The sequence below is a fragment of the Bufo gargarizans genome, chromosome 1, assembly GCF_014858855.1.
Source record: "Bufo gargarizans isolate SCDJY-AF-19 chromosome 1, ASM1485885v1, whole genome shotgun sequence".
In the NCBI taxonomy this organism is placed as follows: Eukaryota; Metazoa; Chordata; class Amphibia; order Anura; family Bufonidae; genus Bufo; species Bufo gargarizans.
In genome coordinates this window covers 139368164-139387381 of record NC_058080.1, presented here as the reverse complement: position 1 = coordinate 139387381, position 19218 = coordinate 139368164, and the positions used below count along the sequence as shown (strand labels likewise).

Genomic DNA, 19218 nt, shown 5'->3' with positions numbered 1-19218 from the left:
CCGTAAAAAAAAAAAAAAAAAACTGTGTAAAAAAAGCAATTTTTTGCCATCTTACGTCACAAAAAGTGTAATGGCAAGCGATCAAAAAGTCATATGCACCCCAAAATAGTGCCAATCAAACTGTCATCTCACCCCGCAAAAAATTAGACCCTACTCAAGATAATCACCCAAAAACTGAAAAAACTATGGCTCTTAGACTATGGAGACACTAAACAATTTTTTGGTTTTCAAAATGAAGTTATTGTATAAAACTTACATAAATAAAAAAAATTGTATACATATTAGGTATCGCCGCGTCCGTGACAACCTGCTCTATAAAATTACCACGTGATCTAACCTGTCAGATGAATGTTGTAAATAACAAAAAAAAAAAACATGCCAAAAAAGCTATTTCTTGTTACCTTGCCGCACAAAAAGTGTAATATAGAGCAACCAAAAATCATATGTACCCTAAACTAGTACCAACAATACTGCCACCCTATTCCGTACTTTCTAAAATGGGGTCACTTTTTTTGGAGTTTCTACTCTAGGGGTGCATCAGGGGGGCTTCAAATGGGACATGGTGTCAAAAAACCAGTCCAGCAAAATCTGCCTTCCAAAAACCGTATGGCATTCCTTTTCTTCTGCACCCTGCCGTGTGCCCGTACAGTAGTTTAGGACCACATATGGGGTGTTTCTGTAAACTACAGAATCAGGGCCATAAATAATGAGTTTTGTTTGGCTGTTAACCCTTGCTTTGTTACAGGAAAAAAAATATTAAAATGGAAAATCTGCCAAAAAAGTGAAATTTTGAAATTGTATCTCTATTTTCCATTGAATCTTGTGCAACACCTAAAGGGTTAACAAAGTTTGTAAAATCAGTTTTGAATACCTTGAGGGGTGTAGTTTCTTAGATGGGGTCACTTTTATGGAGTTTCTACTCTAGGGGGGCATCAGGGGGGCTCCAAATGGGACATGGTGTCAAAAAACCAGTCCAGCAAAATCTGCCTTCCAAAAACCGTATGGCATTCCTTTCCTTCTGCGCCCTGCCGTGTGCCCGTACAGTAGTTTACGACCACATATGGGGTGTTTCTGTAAACTACAGAATCAGGGCCATAAATAATGAGTTTTGTTTGGCTGTTAACCCTTGCTTTGTTACTGGAAAAAAAATATTAAAATGGAAAATCTGCCAAAAAAGTGAAATTTTGAAATTGTATCTCTATTTTCCATTGAATCTTGTGCAACACCTAAAGGGTTAACAAAGTTTGTAAAATCAGTTTTGAATACCTTGAGGGGTGTAGTTTCTTAGATGGGGTCACTTTTATGGAGTTTCTACTCTAGGGGTGCATCAGGGGGGCTTCAAATGGGACATGGTGTCAAAAAAACTGTCCAGCACAATCTGGCTTCCAAAAACCATACGGCGCACCTTTCACTCTACGCCCCGCTGTGTGGCCGTACAGTAGTTTATGGCCACATATGGGGTGTTTCTGTAAACAGTAGAGTCAGGGCAATAAAGATACAGTCTTGTTTGGCTGTTAACCCTTGCTTTGTTAGTGGAAAAAATGGGTTAAAATGGAAAATTAGGCAAAAAAATGAAATTCTCAAATTTCATCCCCATTTGCCAATAACTCTTGTGCAACACCTAAAGGGTTAACGGAGTTTGTAAAATCAGTTTTGAATACCTTGAGGGGTGTAGTTTCTTAGATGGGGTCACTTTTATGGAGTTTCTACTCTAGGGGTGCATCAGGGGGCTTCAAATGGGACATGGTGTCAAAAAAACTGTCCAGCAAAATCTGGCTTCCAAAAACCATACGGCGCACCTTTCACTCTACGCCCCGCTGTGTGGCCGTACAGTAGTTTATGGCCACATATGGGGTGTTTCTGTAAACAGCAGAGTCAGGGCAATAAAGATACAGTCTTGTTTGGCTGTTAACCCTTGCTTTGTTAGTGGAAAAAATGGGTTAAAATGGAAAATTAGGCAAAAAAATGAAACTCTCAAATTTCATCCCCATTTGCCAATAACTCTTGTGCAACACCTAAAGGGTTAACGGAGTTTGTAAAATCAGTTTTGAATACCTTGAGGGGTGTAGTTTATAGAATGGGGTCATTTTTGGGCGGTTTCTATTATGTAAGCCTCGCAAAGTGACTTCAGAGCTGTAGTGGTCCCTAAAAATTGGGTTTTTGTAAATTTCTGAAAAATTTCAAGGTTTGCTTCTAAACTTCTAAGCCTTGTAACATCCCCAAAAAATAAAATATCATTCCCAAAATAATTCAAACATGAAGTAGACATATGGGGAATGTTAAGTCATCACAATTTTTTGGGGTATTACTATGTATTACAGAAGTAGAGAAACTGAAACTTTGAAATTTGCTAATTTTTCCAAATTTTTGGTAAATTAGGTATTTTATTATGCAAAAAAATTAATTTTTTTGACTTTTTTTTACTAGTATCATGAAGTACAATATGTGACGAAAAAACAATCTCAGAATGGCCTGGATAAGTCAAAGCGTTTTAAAGTTATCACCACTTAAAGTGACACTGGTCAGATTTGCAAAAAATGGCCTGGTCCTTAAGGTGAAAATGAGCCCGGTCCTTAAGGGGTTAAAGGGGGTTTCCAGAAAATTTTGTTTACATACCTTGCAGCGGGTGAAAAAAAAAAAAAAAAAAAGCCACACCCACCCCACCCCCTACTGATCTCAAGTCAAAAGCCATTCCGCCTCTGCTCCTCTCCCAGCTGCCCTCCACTTCCTTCACTTGGCTCGTAGGAAATGTCAGGAGATGCCTAAGATCCACTCTAGTGATTTGCTGAGCAGGTATCTCCTAGCAATTATGACATGTTGAGCCAGGACCAGGTAGCGGAGGACAGTAAGAACCAGAGCAGCATCAGAACAGCAGTGGCAGGGGATCAGTGAGAGGGAGTATGGCTTTTACCATTTTTAACCCCTTCTACCCCGGGCCAGTTTTCACCTTCCTGCCCAAGCCATTTTTTGCAAATCTGACATGTGTCATTTTATGTGGTAATAACTTTCGAACGCTTTTATTTATCCAAGCCATTCTGAGATCGTTTTCTCGTGACACATTGTACTTCATGACAGTCACAAAATTTGAGTCAATATATTTCACCTTTTTTTAATGAAAAAATCCCAAATTGACCCAAATTTTTCTAAATTTCTATTTCTCTGCTTTTAAAACAGAAAGTGATACCTTATAAAATATTTATTACTAAACATTCCCCATATGTCTACTTTATGTTGGCGTCATTAGAAGGTTTAGAATTCTAAGAACATTTTAAAGAAAATTTTCTAAACCCACTTTTTAAGGACCAGTTCAGGTCTGAAGTAACTTTGTAGGGATTACATAATAAAAAAAAAACATAAATTACCCCATTGTAGAAACTACACCCCTCAAGGTACTCAAAAATTTTAATACATTTTTTCTTTAACACATCGAGGGTTAACAGCTAAACAAAAAACTTATTACCTTGATTCTGCGGTTTACGCCGCATGGTTTCTGGAAGGCAGATTTTGCTGGACTGGTTTTTAGACACCATGTCCCATTTGAAGCCCCCCGATGCACCCCTACAGTAGAAACTCCCAAAAGTGACCCCATTTTGGAAACTAGGTGATAAGGTGACAGTTTTATTGGTACTATTTTGGGGTACATATGATTTTTAAAATCGCTCTATATTATATTTTTTTGTGAAGCAAGAAAAAATGTCTGTTTTGGCACAGATTTTATATTTTTTACAACGTTCATCTGAAAGGTTAGACCATGCGCTATTTTTGTAAAGCAGGTTGTTACGCACGCGGTGATTTCAAATATGTCTACTTTCTTTGTTTCAGTTTTACATAATAAAGCATTTTTGAAAAAAAAATATATATATTTTTGTGCCTCCATTTTCTGAACGCCATTTTTTATTTTTCTGCCAATCGTCTTGTGCAGGGGCTCATTTTTTGCAGGAAGAGTTGACTTTTTTTTATTGGTACCCTTTTTGGGTACATATGATTTTTTGATTACTCATTATTACACTTTATGAGGCAAGATGACCAAAACAATTGGTTATTTTGGCACACTTTATTTTTACAGCATTCACCTGAGGGGTTAGGTCACGTGATATTTTTATAGAGCAGGTTGTTACGGACGTGGCAATACCTAATATGCATACTTTTATTTATTTAAAGTTTTAAACAATAATAGCATTTTTGAAACAAAAAAAAATAAAAAATGATGTTTTAGTGTCTCCATAGTCTGAGCGGCATAGTTTTTTTTTTTTTGACCGACTGAGCCCCTACCCAAGACATTTTTTGCGGGATGAGATGACTGATTGGTTCTATTTTGGGGGGCATACGCCTTTTCGATCGCTTGGTGTTGCACTTTAAATTATGTTAGGCGACAAAAAAAAATTTGCTTTTTTAGCACTGTTTTTATTTTCTTTTTTTTTTACAGTGTTTACCTGAGGAGTTAGGTCATGTGATATTTTTATAGAGCTGGTTTTTACGGACGCGGCGATACCGAATATGTATACTTTTTTTAATTTATTTTACTTTAACACAATAATTGCATTTTTGAAACCCCAAAAAATGATGTTTTAGACAGTGTCTCCATGTTCTGACAGATATATATATTTTTTTTTTTGGGCGACTGTCTTAGATAGGGGCTCTTTTCTTGCGGGATGAGGTTTTGTTTTATTGGTACCAGTTTGGAGGGCATACGCCTTTTTGATCACTTGGAGTTTGTGATGTAAGGGGACAAAAAAATTGCTTTTTTTTTGCACAATTTAAATTTTTTTAGAGGTGTTTATCGGATGGGGTGAATCATGTTATATTTATAGAGCCGGTCATTATTGATGCGGCGATACCCAATATGTGTGGTTTTTTTTTCTATTTTTTTAAGATAAAATCAGGGGAAAGGGGCATTTTTTTCTTTTACTTGAAACGTCATTTTTTTTATTTTATTAAAAACTTTATTTCTGTCCCACTATGGGACTTTACTTTTGGGGGTCTGATTTCCTCTGCAATGCATTACAGTACATCTGTATTGTAATGCATTGCCTGTTAGTGTATTACACTGAGTCATACACTAAAAGGTTGCCTAGAAGACCAGGCCTGGATCTCCACGGCATTGGGCTGCCTTCTTGCCACCCATCGGGTAACCCGATGGGCTCCCTCACCCGCCGCAAATCCCTTCTATGCCGCGGTCAGCGCTGATCGCGGCATAGAAAGGGTTAATCCACCGGCATCGGCATGTACAGCGATGCCAGCGGATACAGCAGGGGCCCGGCTAAAGACTGCCGGGCCCCTGCAGGGATCAGGCGCGCACCGCTTCGGTGCTCGCCTGACCACCATAACGTCATAGTATGTCAAAATGCAGGAACGCAACTGTCGCCATGACGTACTATTACGTTATATGTCGGGAAGGGGTTAAATATATAAGCATACATATATGCACACTGCCAGACCCGCACACTTGGTGTTACAGTTAGAAGTACTGAGCGCAGTCATCTGACCTTTAGTTGAAGCAGGGTTAGCATTGAAAACTACTCTGCAGCAAACGTCAATGTCTTCTCATAAAAGCAACTTCCTTATTAAAAGAAGCTGGCCGACCGCTGTGTGTCTAGTCACACATCATATGGCGGTACAAGAACTGAATGGGCCAGGTCTGCCAGAGCAGGAGGCGCTGCTACTTTTCAGCTCTGCAATCTGTCTTACATGACACATCAGAAAATCATTTCCACTTCATATATAAAACAGCATTAACTGCTGGGACCATACCTGCATATTCATAAAACCACTCCAGGCACCTCTTGCTTGAAAAAGCTTCGTCCTCTGCTCTTATTCTGGAAGAGTCGTATTTCTTATACATTCTGAAAGGTGAAACGTAGGAGGAAGATTATGTTCAGTTTTAGCAAAGCCTAGTCTACTGTAAATGCTGAACTAAGGCTCTGGTCAAATAAGGGCCTCCATCTCAGAGTGTAAAAAAATATATATATGGGAACGCATACTGTAATGTTATATGCAGTAAAATCTTTCATTTTCTGACAGAAACCTGACGGATCCCACTAGTCAGTTGGGCACGTGATGTTTGTTACAAATATATGATGGCTCCGGTGCCCCCGGTAACTTCAATGTTCTGCTCCGTTAGAGGAGCAGATCACCTGAATCTGTAGCACTGGTGTGAACACAGCCTGACAAGTAAAACAAGCTTTTTCTGCCTCATGTTAAAGGTAACTGATTACAAGTCATTAAAAGGAAAAGGAAGAGTTGCATTTTTAAGAGTTAGAGTACTTCTAATGTATTGTATGACTTTAAAAAAAATAATAATTTGGGGGGACCTTTAGATAATTTTTTCTGGGAGGTGACGTGGCAAAAAATAAATTCTGTTACTGGGGATTGTTTAATGATGTTCACCGTGTGAGATAATTTAATAGATCGGGTCATTACAGATGCAGCAATAGAAATTATCTTTTCCCTTTCCATATGAAATTGCTGATCTGCTATTTGAATGCTGTGGCCTTACCTGGGCCAGTAACGTAATGTTCATTGGTCATATGGCTATGTGCTCCTAAGTCCTACTCATGTAAATCGGCCTGTGCTTGTTATGCTGCGGTGATAGCCGAGTACAGCGCTCGGATATCTCTGGTGCTCCTACAGAAATAAATGCAGCAGCAGCCAGTGGTGTATCTTGGTTTTGTGCTGCCCTAGGCGAGACTAAACTCGGACACCCCACTAATATAAATTTGACCCACCCCTTCCTGTCATGGCAAAACCCCTTCCCCTGTAAACCCAACCCCTTCCTCTGTAAACCCCACCCCTTCCTATTTAGGCTCCACCCTTTCCGGTTTTGCATAACGATATTAAGAAAAGTATCGCGATAAATAACAGTTTTAAAGAAAAAAAACCACAAGGAGACGTTATACTGTATGGGGGCAGCCTCAAGGAGATGTTATACTGTATGGGGGCAGCCTCAAGGAGATGTTATACTGTATGGGGGGGGCGGGGGCCAGGGGCAGCCACAAGGAGACACTAAACTGTATGGGGGCTGCCACAAGCAAATAGTGCACTCTGCACTGTGTCATAAATAAGGGTGGCATGTGTGTCAGACTGTCTATGGTGGCCCTGGCCTCTCCTTGAGGCTGCCCCATACAGTCTGTATAGGGGCAGCCTCAAGGAGAGGCCAGGGCCACCATAGACAGTCTGACATACCACCTTTATTTATGAGTCTCACTCTCACAGTGCACTATTTGCTTTTTAACTCTCGTCTCACTCACTCCTGATCCTCTGCCTGGACTGGACCTGGACATTCCTCGCAGGGCAGGCCAGGAGTCAGGCGAAGTAGCCAACTCTGTTCTGTGACTGTGTGAGGAGGGAGGTCTGTAGAGACTTTTCCCGTGGCTGCCGCTTGTGTTGCGATTATTCCGGGCCACTGTGCATGCGCGAAAAAAAAGACGGCTCAGCGCAGGCGCAGTAGGAGCCGAAGGTAGCAGAAAATCGTGGCTTCGCGCATACGCAGTGGGCCGAAATATTCTTCTACCTTCGGCGCGTTCACGCTACGGGGGAATCCTCCGCGCCAGCGCCGACAAACCCCCGGCAGATCCAATCAGGAGCCGAGGTGAGAGACACACCTCCCACGTCACTACCGGAAGTGACGTGTGTAGCAAAAAATATCTGGTAGGTGAAAATTCCGGAACACCTGAGGTCAGGAGGAGGGTCATTCGACGCTCATAGTGAAGGATCGGATTCTGATCGTCAAGCATCGGACAAAAAGGGGGAAAAAAAGTTTGGCACATTTTACTATCACTAGGCAAACAAGGCATTTTGCCTGCCCCATTGGCAAGTGCCGCCCTAGGCAAATGCCTTGTTTGCCTCGTGATAGATAAGCCTCTGTCGGCAGCAAGCTTTTCCGACCAGCAGCTTGGTCCATTTCAGGGGGCTCCACAGGGTATATAGGACCCCTGTTCTTGTGATCAGTGGGGGTCCCTGCACTGGGACCGCCACCCATCTGATAGTTGGGTGGCGCCGAATACTGAACAGGACGGCGCAGGCGAGAGATTTACACGGCAAAAGGGGCCAGCAGGACAACCAACGCTGGCCTGGCCCTGTCAATCAAGACAGAAGGGCATGGAAATGAGGTTGGCGACCGCAGCCTCTAGGAGCAGGTGCAACGCCCCCACCTGCTCCTAGAGGCTCATTTGCATATAATAAAAAGTTAAAATTACACGAAAACGGGGGCATACTCAAATAAAAGATATTCAGGTGACATTTTCACATCTATAATGTCAGCCTGTTTAATAGTGAAAATTGGGGTGACACCATCTGAAACCAGCCCGAGAGGCGGTAAAGTACAGGCATGAGCCGTAATAGTTTGGTATATGATACGGATGATGGAATTTATGATAGTTCTTAAGTAACAGAACTAAGAGCTAGAAATGTTCTCATCATTTATATGGCTGTTATTCTCCTACCCGTCATGTCTACTTTTCTTAGCCAACAGGTCATCACCAGCAGCAGGTCTCCTCTTTTTTCGTGGGGGCATAGTTTTAGTAAAGCAGTCTGAGGTGCTGCAGGAACGCAGACTTCCTGGAAAAATAAAATAGAGAACATTCAGATTTATTAATTTCTCTATATGACTGTTGCGTACTACCCACTTATAGCACTATATATCCTAACAACAATAAAATAAGCCAGGTCCCCATTGTCAGACATTATTAAAAGGCTTTTAGGCTCCTTCAGCAAATGGAGTCATATGACCATTACATTTCTAATAAAGTCTGCAACAAATCCGATATAATGATTCCTATCTAAAGCTAATAGATATTTATTCTTACTGTAAGGATTCATGCACACAATGGTATTTTCCCTGGCACATGGATCCATTCATTTCTAGGATCCCAAAAGAAAGAAAGATGGTCCAGCTTCACTGAAAAATACTTGAGGCTTTATTCAATCCCGTGCAGATAAAAACCAACATACAGCAATGCAGAAAATCGACCGGTTTCGGATCACTGTAGATGCGGATCCTTAGTCCTAGTTTTAGGGCTCCTGGCTTCCTGTGGAAGAGCGCGGCATTTTCCAGTGTTGCTCCATTCATTTCTAGGGGTCCGCAAAAAATTTAAAAAAACAACGGACCGCACACAGATGTCATGCATGTGTTGTTCGCATCCGTATGTCCATTAGAACATGTACTATTCTTGTCCGTATTGCAGAAGAGAATAGCCATTTCTAGTAATGGGTGTGAGAAAATGTGGCAAGCACACAGATGGTGTCCGTATCTTGCAGATCTGTGGTTTGTGGACCACAATACGCGAGTGTGCATGAGGCCTTAGGATAACACTCTGTCCAAACTACCTTTAGGGAAAGTTCCATCAGGTTTCTATTTATTTATCAAATATATAGATTTTAAAGGACGTCTCTCCTTTTCCTGATGATGTAATGGTGCTCCAAACTAATGATGCACCCTAGTCACATTGAATAGATTCCTAAAGTAGTGTATATGAGAATGGGCACTCATACATTAGGAATCACATTAGAACAATAAAAATACAATTTATTTGATGCTGAATACAATAATCAATACTGGATAACATGTAATAAAAAAAATATATTCAATGATCGTTAAGCTTGTAACAATAGATTGATGGTGATCTGATACACTGCCCTTGAATTAGCTTGTATACCCTAGTATTGGGCAACCTCGGATGGTACAGTGTGACGGTATCAATAAACTATTTGGGCAGTGTACGGGATCAGCAAGTTAGCTAGCATATACTGAACAATATATCAGAAGTCATGAATCATGAATCGACAATATATTAAAATATAAAAATTAATGATATAACGTCGCTATGCTCTGTAGGAGCCAACCGATATGGTATCCGGGTAATTGGAATTGCCAATTATTCTAGAATGATCATTTTATGTCCATCATACAGTGAAAAATAATATGGCAATTACTTATTATCCATAGTACAATAGATAGGAGGTGATAGTATAGTCCAAAAAATTGTGAATTCATATAATTATGTATTCCAAAAGCGCGCCCAGGCTGGGGACGGATCTGGTGCTCTGGAACAGGTACATAGACGATATTATCTATTTTTGGCAAAATGGGGAATCAAAATGACAAAAAAATTTGGGATGAGATCAATAAGAACCAATACAACCTTCTCTTCTCATCCAATAACAACAAACATACAGAATTTATAGATTTACAAATGAGGATCAATAAATAAATATCAGAAATCCGTTGCAAGGAATAGCTCCATTCTGTTCTCAAGCTGCCACCTACCCAAGATGGCTGCTCAACATTCCTCTTGGACAGTTCCGCAGAATTAAAATAAACTGTACCAATAGATAGAAGAAGCTATCCAAATGAGGGAACAATTCCAGATCAAAAATTATTCAGAAAGTGATAGACAATGCATTACAAAAAGTTTTAGAAATGGACAGAAAAGCCTTCTTTGCAACAAAAAAAGGCAACAAACCCAGATAGAATTGATAAAAAAACAAGAAGAAACTTGTCGCATAATTTTGCCCTATAATGCACAATTCAAGACAATTGAAAAGATTATAAAAAAGCATTGGCACTACATTCAAAAAGATAAGGTAATAGGACCTATAATACCTGTGCTGCCGCAGATGGTATATACAACGGCCCCAAAAATGGGTTTAAAAATAGCCCCTTCTATCAGACACCCTAAAAAGAATAATCAATCTATACAAAAGTGGTTAAAAATGAGTGGCTTCCACAGATGTGAAAGCTGTATACAGTTAATTGTAGAAATGCATAATTTGCTAAAAAGACAACCAGAATTAGTTAGACACAGAATTCCTTTTGAAATCAAAGATTTTTTAACGTGTAATGCCTCCAATGTTCTATATATTATCCAATGCCCATGTTCCAAACAATACATTGGCAGGTCAAAAAGACCCCTGAAGGTCAGAGTAGCAGAACATAATAAAAAATATCAAGAATGGATATAAGAAGCACTCCCTGACCAAACCTTTCAAAGTAGTCCATAATAAAGACCCAAAGGGCCTTACTTTTGCGGCACTAGTACAAGTAGAACGTCACTGGAGGGGGGTGACCATATTGCAAGAATGTCAAGAGCGGAATCCAGATGGATTTTTTGGCAGCCTCTTACCAGAGGGTCTGAATGCTGAATTGGAGATCTTCGGTTTCCTTTGAAAGGGTGGGTGCCCCCTGCCGACGAGGGATCGCAGTCCGGCTGCTTATCAGCACACTGCGACCCCTCCTTGGTCGAGGGCCTGTATACTTCTCTATCACATATATGCCATACTTTAGAATAAGCTGTATTGGAGTACCCTTCGGTTTGATGTACTTAGAATAATGTGAAATACAATGTCTTGTGTTATTAATTGTTTCCAGTATTTTAGAGATTTTATATCTATATGGTCGCTTTATCAATTTCTTTATTTATATGTGATGTTGAAAGTCAATTATAACAGCAAAGCAACATGTGTGGCTCAATATAAGCTATTGAAAGTATATTACAGCTGGTATACATACTACATAGAAAAAAACGCATGAGTATCGAGAAAAAAATAAAATAAAATAAAAATCGCATAAAAACCACGATTTGTGACTCTTACACTTCAAAATCCGGTCCAACTTTTCTATATATCTTGAGATGCATCGGTATAAAACCCAGCTGTCTTTTCATAGCAAGTGTAACCACTGATTAAGTAAGCAGATACTCCGAAACGCGTTTTGGCGTGCTTTATACACTTGCAAATCAGACATAGAAGCCGTGAACATTATGGGGAATATCCATTGATGTGGTACATAACCCTATAATGAAAAATTTGTGAAGCGCTTCACTGAAAAACAGAGGAGATAGAGGTATACAAGCCCGGGCGACACAACTAGATCTTGAAGGAGCCGATAGCCAGCTGATCCTCACTACAAGTGTCTGAAAAATCCGGGACACGTGGGACGCCGAGTGCACGCAGACTATACTCGGCAATCCATAGAACAGTCAGCGGAGATATCGGGGATGCCGCATACAATCAGAGCGGCATACTAATTCACAACAGATTGGGAGATACGAGATGTGGAACTCTCACAGCAACTAATCTACGTAAGAAATTACTAACCTCTTCTCGTATTTCTACACCACACCAATGGAGGTAAGCTTACCAGCCTAATCACCACGTGGGACGCCACAGATGGATGTAGATCTCACAACAGTGAGTACAACATATACAAAAGAATAGAGCATTAGGAATAACCCCTGTAATTGTTATAGAGTCTCATTGAGAACATTTGAACAAGTGATTAAAAGGGGTGCTGCACTTTGTTTTAACTGATAATCAATCCTCTGGATAGATCAGCATCTGACCGGCGGGGGTCAGACACCCGGGACCCCGCCGATTAGATGTTTGAGAAGGCAGCGGCGCTTCAGCAGTGCCGTGGCATTCTCACTGTTTACCGCTGGCCCAGTAACGTCATGTCTAGTATCAACTGACCTGGGCGCGGCTAAACTCTGTTTCCTTGAATGGGGCTTAGCCGCGCCCAGGCGAGTTGATACTATTTGTGACGTCACTGCGCCAGCGGTAAACAGTGAGAAGGCTGCGGCGCTCCTGGAGCGCTGCTGCCTTCTCAAACAGCTGATCGGCGGGGTCCGACACAGATGGTGATGATTTATCCAGAGGATAGATCATCAGTTAAAACAAACTGTAGAACCCCTTTAAGCAAAACTGTCACAATAGAACATTTGGATTAATAAATAAGCAAAACTGATACAATTACAATAGAGACGCTTTTGGAATACATCATTATATGAATTCACAATTTTTTGGAATATTCTATCACCTCCTCTCTATTGTACTATGGGTGATAAGTAATTGCCATATTATTTTTCACTGTATGATGGACATAACATGATCATCCTAGAATAATTGGCAATCCCAATTACCCGAATACCATAGCGGTTGGTTCCTACAGAGCATAGCGACGTTACCCTTAATTTTTATATATTGTCGATTCATAGACTTCTGATATATTGTTCAGTATATGCTAGCTAACTGGCTGATCCCGTACACTGCCCAAATAGTTTATTGATACCGTCACACTGTACCATCCGAGGTTGCCCAATACTAGGGTATACAAGCTAATTCAAGGGCAGTGTATCAGATCACCATCAATCTATTGGTACAAGCTTAACGATCATTGAATATATTTTTTTATTACATGTTATCTAGTATTGATTATTGTATTCAGCATCAAATAAATTGTATTTTTATTGTTCTTATGTGATTCCTGATGTATGAGTGCCCATTCACATATACACTACTTTAAGATTCTATTTCTTTATGATGGCAAAAATAGCGTCAATGGGATCTGTTGCACAATAGATACATCCTAATTGTAATAGATTCATTACCATCAGAAACCATTACACTAGTGTGAACAGAGCCCAACATTATTATACAAGATTATCTTCCCACTTATCAATATATTAGAATAAAAACGTCTTCAGCTATAAGGCCGAAATACAAGTAAGGACATTAGAATGCAATTGTCTACCTGTCTGGTGATCGTCTTGACCCACGTCTTCTGTCAAATTCTGTACATGGGATATGAAATGTAATATTTAGCCGGCTTATGTAATATGCTCCAATGAATAGGTGTTTAACCACAAGACTATGCACATTATAGATCGGCAGATTTTCATTAATAAACTGCATGTCACTATTCCAACATCTCGTCACGCCAATATCCTGCACTTACCAGCCGGTTGAGTGTGTGGTATATCTTGTGAATATTTGCCAGTGTTGATAGATGAGAGTTCAGTTGAAAATCTGTTTGATAAAAATCAGAGAAGTAGTTATATAGTGGTCCCTGAAGTTACAATATTAACTGGCTCCAGGACGACCATTGTGTGTTGAAACCATTGTAAGCGCTTTCATTGTGGCAACGGGGTTACGTTAGGAAATTGGCATTGGGGAGGGAGGCGCAGTTTCAGTTTTCGCCTCAGGCAGCAGAAAGGCTAGGTGCACCCCTGGACACACGGGCAGCGCTTACCGGGCCAAGCGCAGTCATGTGAATCAAGCCTAAAGGAAGCAGGAAACAGAAATGAACTGCGGCACTGTCGGCACATCTGTACATCTTTCAAAGCACAGGCACAGACTGAGATGGTCCTGCTAAGGGAGTCTGCTCTTCAGAGGCTCCATTCACACGTCCAAAAACGTGTTTTGCGGATCCGCAAAACACGGACAGCAGCGATGTGCGTTCCGCATTTTGCGGACCGCACATTGCCGGCACTAATAGAATATGCCTGTTCTTGTCTGCAATTGCAGACAAGAATAGGACGTGTTCTATTTTTTTGCAGAACGGAAGTGCGGACCCGGAAGTGCGGGTAGTAGAAATGAATGGGTTTGCAATTCCGTTCCGCAAAATGCGGAACGAAATTGCAGACGTGTGAATTGAGCCTTAGGCCGAATGCACATGGCCGTGAGCGGTCCGTGGTATCCCGGCCTAACATCCTGCTGACAGCAGGAGCGCACGGCGTCATTGGTTGCTATGACGCCGTGCGCTTTATACCGCCGCTGCACTAAAGTAGTACACTGGTAGGATCTATACGAGTGTATTACTGTAGTGCAGCGGCGGCATGAAGCGCACGGCGCCATAACAACCAATGACGACGTGCGCTCCTGCTGTCAGCAGGATGCCAGGCCGGTATACCACGGACCGCTCACGTCAGTGTGCATTCGGCCTAACCCCTTTTTCCATTCCACTGTGAAGAGCGTAAAGTAACAGTCATAACTCCTCCGAGCTGTGTTCATTTATCGGCTGTGGCGTAATTTTGAAAAATATAGAGTAAGGCTTCATATACACAATCGGGCGCATTTAGGATATAGGCACACTGTGCATATTAGGCTACTTTCACACTAGCGTTTTTACTGAATCCGGCAGGGTTCAGGAAAAACGCATCAGTTACTGATAATACAACCATCTGCATCAGTTATGAACGGATCCGGTTGTATTATCTGTAACATTGCCAAGACGGATCAGTCACGAATCCCATTGAGAGTCAATAGGGGACGGATCTGTTTTCTATTGTGTCCAAGAAAACAGATCCGTCTCCATTGACTTGCATTGTGAGTCATGACAGATCTTGCTTAGCATCCCAGGACGCACTCAAAAACGCTGTTTGCAGCACACAACCAAATGGAACGGAATGCATTCTGGTGCTCTCCATTGTGTTCAGTTCAGTTTTGTCCCCATTGACAATGAATGGGAACAAAAGTGAGGCATTTTCCTCCGGTATTGAGCTCCTATGCTGGATCTCAATAGCGAATTTTATAACGATGGGGTGAAAGTAGCCTTACCTGCAGATTTTTCTCATGGCTTTTCATGCAGAAAGTCCACAGTGTAATGTAGTGCCAGCCTAATCCATAGGATTTCCAAAATCTCTTGTACACGGTGCAAACATTTGCTGCACAGAGATTGACCTGCGGTGCAGATTTTGTAATCTACAGCACGTCAATCGTTTGTGCGGATTTCACCATTTGTAATGCAAAGAGTGAGAATTGGTCAAGTCCGCATGAAAATCCACAAGTAAAGCCTCATTCACACGTCAGTGTTTCATGGACGTGTGCTGTATGTGTTCTCCACGGACAGCACACGTCTCTATTAGAGATGAGCGAACTTCTGTTTTAAGTTCGGCGTCTAAAGTTCGGGTTTGGATTAGCGGAGAATCCCGATCTGGAACCGGATATGGATTCCGACTTCCGTTGTGGTCCGTGGTAGCGGAATCAATAATCGGCCATTATTGATTCCGCTACCACGGACCACAACGGAAGTCGGAATCCATATCCGGTACCAGATCGGGATTCTCCGCTAATCCAAACCCGAACTTTAGACGCCGAACTTAAAACAGAAGTTCGCTCATCTCTAGTCTCTATCCATTTTAATGTGTGTACTCAGACACCAGTGTTTTAGCACGATCCGTTGGTCAGTGTTTTTAGCACGGATGCATACTCTATTTTGTGCATTGCTCACGGATCCATCACGCCCGTTACAGTCTAAGGGTCAGTGAAAACCACGGATGCCATCCGTGTTGCATCCATGTTTCACGGATCATTAAGAAGACATTCTTTGAAAATGATTTTTCAGCAGTGAAAGGTCAGTGAAACACAAATGCAACACAGACAGCAAAAAATGGACACACGGACCCAACAAGGACAGCTTCACGGATGCAACACTGACCACCTGCCACCCCCCCTCATTAGCATGCACTCGAGCTGTTCAATACAAGATTTTAGCAAAATGGCTGAGTCAATTACAGGAAGTGACCCAGCATTTTGCTAATAGGATCTGTCATCCGTCTATGTTACCTTTAGTTAGGACACTATAAAACTGGTAACAGATTCCCTGTTAGGCCCCCCTGCACACGATCAGGATTGCGTGCGGATTTTGCACGCGGATTTGCGTGCAGAAAATCCGCACCATAGGTCATGTACATTGTATTCTATGAGAATTTGAAATTCTCAATGCACACGATGCAGATTTTTTCCGCGCAGATTTTGACCTGCGCTGCGGATTTTAAAATCCGCGACATGTCAATTAATTTTTTTTTTCCTGACCGGATTTTCTTCATTCACTTAGTGAAATCCGCATGCGGAAAATCCGCACCGAATCCGCACCAATTAATGCGGATTGACCGCACAGATTTGCCTGCGAACACCTGCGGATTTCAGTGCGGATTCTCCGCACATGAATCCTGAACGTGTGCATGTACCCTAAGGCTTCAAGCACATGACAGTGTCTGCATATTCATCTGCAAACCGCAGATACCTTTCATGTGCCTTCCGCATTTTTCTCACTCTCACCAATAGAAATGGCTTCTCTTCTCCGCAATGCAGGCCAGAATAGGTCAGGCTCTAAAATTAGCAGAACGGCCACATGGATCAGCAAAAAATAAAGAGATTTGCATGGCTACATAGAAACAAATTGGTCAGTGCGCTATCCCAAAAAAATAAAAATAATAAAAAAATAAAAATGCCAATAGCACACAGATCAGATATACAGTCGTGTGCATGAGCCCTAAGAATCCATTCACACGGCCGTATGTTTTGCGGATCCGCAAAACACGGACACCAGCAATGTGCGTTCCGCATTTTGCGGACCATTCATTGCCGGCACTCATAGAAAATGCCTTTTATCGCCCGCAATTGCGGACAAGAATAGGACATGCTCTAATTTTTGTGCGGGTCCGGACAACACATTCAGGCACCATTGAAAATGAATAGGTCTGCACCTGTTTCGCAAAATGGGTTCCCAAACAGCGGAATCCATGAGATTGAAACTATCTTCTAACGTTTATCCATACTTTCGCATCCCTTGGTTGAACCTCATGGACATATTTTTTTATTTTATTTTTTATCAGCCATAAGACTTTAGTCATTACAAAGTACAGATGTCCTTACTCATGAAGTTACTTGTTTAGACTATATAACTGTCCCAAGGGTGCACAATCCTAATTAAAGGGCTTCTGTCACCCCACTAAAGTGATTTTTTTTTTTTTGGGCTAGTGAAATTAGTTATATTGCGATATATGACAATATAATTGTGTTACTTACTTTGATCCAGCAGTTTCTGCAAAAAACGAAGTTTTATAATATGTAAATTCGGTCTCTACCAGCAAGTAGGGCGTCTACTTGCTGGTAGCTGCTGCAGAAATCCGCCCCCTCGTCGTGTTGATTGACAGGGCCAGCCGGGATCTCCTCCTCCGGCCAGCCCTGTCGGCATTTCAAAAATCGCGCGCCTGTGTTGATTCGGCGCAGGCGCTCTGAGATGAGGAGGCTCGTCTCCTCAGAACTCCCTCAGTGCGCCTGCGCCGATGACGTCTTCTATTTCGGTGATGTCATCGGCGCAGGCGCACTGAGGGAGTTCTGAGGAGACGAGCCTCCTCATCTCAGAGCGCCTGCGCCGAATCAACACAGGCGCGCGATTTTTGAAATGCCGACAGGGCTGGCCAGAGGAGGAGATCCCGGCTGGCCCTGTCAATCAACACGACGAGGGGGCGGATTTCTGCAGCAGCTACCAGCAAGTAGCCGCCCTACTTGCTGGTAGAGACCGAATTTACATATTATAAAACTTCGTTTTTTGCAGAAACTGCTGGATCAAAGTAAGTAACACAATTATATTGTCATATATCGCAATATAACTAATTTCACTAGCCCAAAAAAAAAAATCACTTTAGTGGGGTGACAGAAGCCCTTTAAAAGGGGGTGTTCAACTGGATAACTGCCTTCCAAAATGAAGCGCACTAGTTGATCTGCTAATGGCCGCCAGTCTACCTGCTAACCCCTGCAGTGACCAGTTAAGATCTTGGGAGAAGCTGTAGGTTCAGACGTCACTTTTTTGATCCACACTCCCCAGCCAATCACAAAGTGATGCTGCATCAGGGATGGCACATTGCTGGAACAACTTTTTTAATCTCTGGAAGTCTAGCTATATATTTCCCCACACTGGCCTGTACAGATAAAACGTGTCATGCCAACCATTCATATAAATGAATGCATATGCCCTGGTAAAATTGGCACAAGTGATGCTTACCAATTTTATGAACCAGGGGTATCAGAGTTGCCATCAGGGGTAGACAGATTTATGTAGCTCCACATGTTTGCCCGGGCTGCCCCCATTAAAGTCAATGGGGCCAGAGCAGACCTCCGGCAGCACACATGCACTAGCGTCAGCAGGGATCCGGCAGGCTGTTCACCCGCCGGAACAGCCTGCCAGAGAAGGCTGCCGCTAGTGTGAAAGTACCCTAAGCTCCTTGTTAGGCTAGTGTGAAAGTAGCCTTAACGGCAAAATTCACAACATGTGTTTGATCCATGAATCGCCCAATAAATTTCCTAGTTCAATTAGTATTGGTATTTATACAGTCCTCCTCATCATTCTGTTCACATTTTGACATCATGAGACCAAAAAGACACCTAACAATTGATCAACAGTATCCTCGCCATGGCGAGGCTTGAAGCAGGATGTTCTCAGACGTATGTGGCCACTGAGCTTACAGTGTCATCAGCAGAGATACAGAGACTGGAGGAGTCACAGAAAGGCAATAGTAGTGTACGTCCTATGGCCACATCTCACACTGATGACCACTTCACTGTAAACAATGCCCTGCAGAACCAGATGATGAATGCCACACAACTCCAGGCACATTTAACCCCTTTCCGACATGTGACGTAATAGTATGTCACATGTCG

The 19218-nt window shown here is 42.0% G+C and overlaps 1 protein-coding gene across 2 annotated transcripts in view; it reads right to left on the bottom strand.

Moving 5' to 3' along the window:
- DCUN1D4 (defective in cullin neddylation 1 domain containing 4) overlaps positions 1-19218 on the bottom strand; it is an 82184-nt gene that overhangs the window by 32491 nt on the left and 30475 nt on the right. For both annotated transcript variants that reach the window (XM_044299024.1, XM_044299033.1), the window contains exons 2-5: positions 13730-13800; positions 13526-13565; positions 8442-8556; positions 5752-5843 (exon numbers count right to left, since the gene is read on the bottom strand). In XM_044299024.1, the coding sequence (XP_044154959.1) occupies positions 5752-5843; positions 8442-8556; positions 13526-13565; positions 13730-13800 (318 nt within the window). The remainder of the gene's footprint in view (positions 1-5751; positions 5844-8441; positions 8557-13525; positions 13566-13729; positions 13801-19218) is intronic.